This window comes from Castanea sativa, chromosome 6, assembly GCF_040712315.1.
Source record: "Castanea sativa cultivar Marrone di Chiusa Pesio chromosome 6, ASM4071231v1".
Taxonomy (NCBI): domain Eukaryota; kingdom Viridiplantae; phylum Streptophyta; class Magnoliopsida; order Fagales; family Fagaceae; genus Castanea; species Castanea sativa.
The window spans coordinates 13836509-13842098 of record NC_134018.1 but is presented as its reverse complement, the minus strand read 5'-3'; the positions used below and the strand labels follow the sequence as shown (position 1 = coordinate 13842098).

At 31.7% G+C, this 5590-nt stretch overlaps 1 protein-coding gene across 1 annotated transcript; it reads right to left on the bottom strand.

Moving 5' to 3' along the window:
• Positions 1 to 961: 961 nt before the first annotated feature.
• On the bottom strand, positions 962 to 3904 carry LOC142638476 (sesquiterpene synthase 2-like). Its single transcript, XM_075812501.1, has 7 exons — positions 3701 to 3904; positions 3318 to 3588; positions 2862 to 3234; positions 2335 to 2553; positions 2111 to 2249; positions 1773 to 2021; positions 962 to 1666 (listed from the first exon to the last, which is right to left on the bottom strand). The coding sequence occupies exons 1-7, from the start codon at positions 3821 to 3823 to the stop codon at positions 1373 to 1375; spliced, it is 1668 nt and encodes a 555-aa protein (XP_075668616.1). The 5' UTR covers positions 3824 to 3904; the 3' UTR covers positions 962 to 1372.
• Between the last annotated feature and the right edge of the window lie 1686 nt (positions 3905 to 5590).

Below are 5590 nucleotides of genomic sequence, written 5' to 3'. Positions count from 1 at the left end.
ACTCTTTTTTTGTTAATCGAGCTCATTCTCGACCTCTACCCATACATGTCTCGAGTTGTGGTTGAATGATACAAGCTTGATAAATAGCTAATTTTTTAGCATGAATTATTTGAAGATGAGTTATAGATATATGAGATTTGAAGAGAAACAATAAGGGATGGCATAGGGATATAGTTTGTGTGATTTTTACAAAACTCTAATGTTTCAATCTTTTTTTTTTTAAATTTATTTTTTGTTTTCAGTTGGTTTAAAGAGGTTTTTATTTATTTATTTATGTATTTATTTTTATAATGGTTTGGAGAGGTCTAATTGAGGGTATTTCACGCTGTTAGATAATAAAGTGATAAAGTCAAAATAAACCTAGCCACAAATGGGTTTATAGTTTACTATAATTTCTCCTTATAAAGTAATAAAAACAAAATATTTAAATGTAAAAAAAATCAATCCAGTGATATTCAGCAGAAAATAAAAAATCAAGATTACCATGATTTCCTTGACTATGTATATGAGGTAACTGGTATGGCATAAACACAACACGAGGAAAAAAGGGAAAAAAAAATTCAATGTTCAAGAGAGAAAGATTGTTAATGACAAAGCCCCGGGAAAAAAAAATCAAGGGTTTCATTATCAGGTTCCATTTGTTGATGATTCTAAAGAAAAGAAGATGGTTCCATTTGTAGATGCTTTGATGGCATAAACAAAACTCAGGAGGATAATGGTCGTACGCAATTTTTTTTTTTTTTTTTGGGATATGCTGCAGCACACTATTTAAAAAGGATTATTTGAATTTTATTTGTGGAAGTAGTTCTGTAGATTAAAGAATAACTATTAATTATGGAGTTTTTAATAAGGAATAATTATTTTTTATTTTAAATAATACTTATTCATAAGAAGAAGAAAATTATTCTTTGGAATAAAAACACAACTATACAAGGGTTGGTTATTCATAAAGTATAGTTATTGTTATTTCATTAGAGGTTCTATTATACCAAACAGTGCTAATTGTGTTTACAAAGAGATTCCTTCACCTCTCAGTTACCCTTGCTCCCTCACAATATATAATAAATGGTAGTGTAGGGAAGCAAAAGATAACAAGTTGATAAACTTTAAGTACTCACCCCCACTAGAATGACACAATAATTATAATCTCCCACAAAAATATACCAACAGTAAATCCCATCATCATTATAAACATAGTGCTACATTATTAAATAAGAAACTAGTAGTTGATCCACACAAAAAAAAAAAAAAAACCAAAGATTTTCCTTTTATTTTCAATATAAATGGGCCCTATATATATTAGAATATCAACAGACTTGGATCCTATTCAAGTCCTTTATTCTTTATGAAGATACTTATTTTGTCATCTCATTTATAGTGGTATTGGGTCTATAAGCACTGATGCAACATTATCTTTCATCTCTTTTCCAACGTGAGTATAGCCATCCCCTTCCTTGTAAATGACGTCTATTACTCGTGCAAGATTAAGAACACGCATAAGTAAAGGCATGGGAACAATAGTAGGCCTTATACACTCCTCATTAATATCCTTCCATGCATTAGAAACTTGCTTGTTGAATTCATCATGGACTACTTGCTCTGAGACACCATGTTGCTTCATGTAGCATTCGACTGCTGAGGCAGCATGCCCTCTCTCTTGCTCAAACTAGATACAAAGTTTTTCAAAAGGGTAAGTAGAAAGTTTGAAAGACATATGAAATAGACCTCTCACACTAGCTTTTGAAGCTTGATAAGATTTTTTGATTGCATACCTTATGTGACTTCATGTCATCCATGAGTCTACCAATTACAGATGAAGCTGTAATGATCTTGGGGTTGCTGAAGATCCAATCAAATGCCTCTTTTGTAACGATGTCACCCATGCCAAGGAAAGAGATAGCTGTGAGCATAGGATAACCAGAGGTTTTAAGTGCAACATGCATATACTCCTCCATTGTTGGGATGTAATTTTGGTGGAACCATTTGGCTTCATCAAAGTAGGCCCGAACCAACCGTTTCATCTAAGGTTTAAACAACATAAATGAAATAAGTACGTAGCATGAAAATGTTGACAAAAAAAACATGAAAAGTTAAGTTGCTTGGCTCTTACAGCATCTTTTGCATAGCTAACACGGTATGATCTTTCTTTCTTGGCCAACTCATTTTCAATTGATTCGAATACATCAAAGAGTGCACGATAACATATTTGCATGTATTCTGGAAGTTGATCTATGCAGCTAATATCCCACCTGAAAATATCATGTACCAATTACAAAAGTTAGATTGACGTCATAAATCATAGTCTTGACATATATATAAATTCAATCTATGAACCTCTCAATTGCTTCAGTGAAGGGTTCGAGCTCTTCAAGTGTGCCATAAACATCATATATATCGTCTAGAATTGATGTCATGGAAATAACTTTGGTTAGTATTTTTCTTGCAAGTGAATATTGGGGCTCAAAGTAGACCGCGACTATCCAAAAGTAGCACTCGACAACTCTATCTCTTGCAAAAGGTAGCTTCGTTGCAAAATCTAAATCTTTCCACCACCTACAATTTGAATAAAACAAATTAACAATTAATATTAATTGATTGTAAGTAACCAAAAATATATTGAAAAATGCTAGGGTTGTTATAAATTTTACTAAAAAAAATTAATTAATTGTTGTATCAAGAATATGATTACTACTGTATACCACTTCAACAACCTAATAAATGAAGTTTGAATTAATTTTTTAATATTTTTTGTAACACGTCATTTTGCAGGATTTATATAGTAAAATATGTAGTATTCCCTTCACCATGTCTAAAAATATTCGTACTTTGTCTTTTTGGATCATGGTTTTAGAACTAATTACCTTGTGATATCACTAAGTTCCTCTTTGTGCAATGACTGTACTAGATTAAAATCTAATATTGAAAGCTTGAGCAAAACTTTGTTATGTGAATCATCCTGTTCATAGATAGAAATGTATCGCCGAGCCTCTAGCCGTGGTATGCCCTTGTGCAAGGGCTGCTTTAGGGCACGAGTTATTTGTGCTACCAACGGATTGCCTATAAGGGATGCTGTGGACTTAAGGTGAGTGGTAGTGAACTCAAGAGCCTCATCAAGAATGTCTTCTCCATGCACCCTCAGATGTGTAGCTTCATAGAAGGCTAGCATGCCTTCAACGTTGCTGGTCAAGCTTTCCTTGAATTGACCATCTTCGTCTTTGAACTTGTTGAAAACATCTGTATTGAAAACCAAACTTATTTAATAATAAACGTTGCTAACTCGTAATTACATGAAGAAATCATTCATACTCGGGTCTTACCACATGAAACCTTAAATCCTTCTTGGCGTAGCAATCGAAAACTGAGGGAAACTTCATAGAGATCATCAACATCATTTTTGTCGTTAAAAGTAGCGTATATATGTTCTAGAGCTTCTTGGATTTCTCTCTCAAAGTGGTAAGCGACGCCTAGGCGCTGGAGTGCATCAATTAAGCCCAGCTGTTGTGAAAGATGACCCGTAGAGGCAAAGAGCTCGTTTCTCACCTCATCTTTCAGCTCTTCAACTTCACTTACTTTACATAAATGAATATCCTACACCATGAATTGCATGAACAAATAATTATATTGTAACAAAAAATACTAATAATATTATAAATTTTACTACATAATCTTTATAAACTAGGGTAGCAAATAATCATGTTACCTTGTCCTTTGAAGTATTGTTGATGAAACGGTCACCCCAAATGCTTGGATGGAAATTTGCTGTTCGGCGAACAACCTCTGATTTGGCGTTTTGGGATGGAGCCCCTGAGACTTGGGCAGACATATTTTTTCTAAGTTCAAGGACGAGTCGAAGTTTTGAATGATAAGGTATGATGGGATTTGTTCTCTGTGAACTTCTTGAGCGAGATGTATAATGCCTTCAAAGCCACGGTATTTATAAGCAATGGAGAGAAAGGTAGGTGCGTCAAGTATAATTTTATTGATTAGAATAGTCAGTAAAGTATAATGTTTTGATGCACATTTAAGTATAATGAACCATGTCACTAGAATAACCATTTGAGTATAACTTTTTGACTAGCAACTAAATATGTTGAATCGTGCATGTGTCTCAATTGAATAGAGATAGTGCACATTGCCCATATTCTATGTCATAATGGACTTCATGGAGACGGTGGGGGTCGGGTGGTAGCTGTATTGTTATGACTCAAAATTTTGAAAACTCTACTTATTCCAAAAATAAATAATTTTAATTAGTAATTTTTTCTTTTTACTTTGAAAAGTCTATTTATCCTAAAAATAAATTATTAATTTCCTTTAACGTAATTACGAGCTATCCCTCTCCCTTACATGAAAGAAAAGAAGGAAATTTTATATCCCTTGTATTCAAATATAATCAAAAGTTAAGAAAAAAAATATAAGCAAAAGTTAAGATATTCAAAAAATCTAAAAAATTATCTCATAAAATAATTATTAACATATTATAGAAATAAGACTTTGTCAAATTCAATCTTTCTATATTAAATTTAGAAATTTAACTTATCATGCTAAAAAGTTTAGAAGAGAAAATTGATAATCTCAAAATTTGAATTTTTCACATATGTTGCAGATGCATTTTTATGTGTGTGTACGTGTTCCTTCTTAGCAAATTTTTTTGGTTCTACACTTGGCAATGCTTATTTCTATTTATATAGGTCAATTGGAGTAATCTAATTTAGGTGACAAGGTATATATAAGAAAAAGTTTACATTCAAACTAGTTTGGAAGAAATTTTTTCAAACTTACTATGTGATAATTGATAAAATCATTCGTGTATATTTTAGTTACATAACTTATTTAATAAGTAATGTATATAGATGGTTTTATGAGTCATCATGTAGTCTGGTGAAAATTTCTCCAAGCCGTCATGGAAGAAAACTTTTTCCATGCGTAAATTATTATTATTTTTTAAAAAATCATGTACAATACATATTTACATATCTGTTTATTAAAATTAAAAAATTAAAAAAAAAAAAGAAAAAAGTGTTATTTAATTCAATAAAAGTAAGTGATATTATCAAGAGCCTTATAACTCAATTGGCAAACATTTTCTAGCGTTTTCAACAGAAATATTTAGACTTTTAATTCCTCATCTCACAGCTATTGAATTATATAAAAAAATAACATAAAAGTAGTAATATTTGTTATTTAGTTAGATCGCTTTCGATTCAATTGCTAATTGAGAATGATTTTATATTAGCTATGGTTTCAGGTACATTTTTTTCCCATTTAGACAGTAAATTAAGTAGTATTCAAAACTGTTTACTATTCAATGATGACATCACGTAGCTCTTGGATTGCAATGGAGTTGGTGCTAGGAAGTTTCTCCATATATGCATGCCTGCATGAGGGATGAAGCTTTCTATGACATAAACTCGTGCATTAGGCCACGTGCTGGGAAGGGTATTATTACTTATTCTTCAAGAGAAAACAAGATTGTCAAACTTTGTCTCCTTACGCAGCAAAATATGAATAAATATGAATCTATGGAATAAACCGTACCCCTTTATATTGGCTCCTTTTTCAATACTATTCTCTTATTGTATACCTCATA

What these genes read in the sequence shown, in the direction of transcription:
- LOC142638476 (XM_075812501.1), bottom strand. Translation starts at nt 3,823, where the DNA reads ATGTCTGCCCAAGTCTCAGGGGCTCCATCCCAAAACGCCAAATCAGAG. An exon ending in GAACTTAGTGATATCACAAG is followed by an intron (nt 2,554 to 2,861) that starts GTAATTAGTTCT and finishes TTCAAATTGTAG; the next exon opens with GTGGTGGAAAGATTTAGATT. An exon ending in TTAGCTATGCAAAAGATGCT is followed by an intron (nt 2,022 to 2,110) that starts GTAAGAGCCAAG and finishes TTTAAACCTTAG; the next exon opens with ATGAAACGGTTGGTTCGGGC.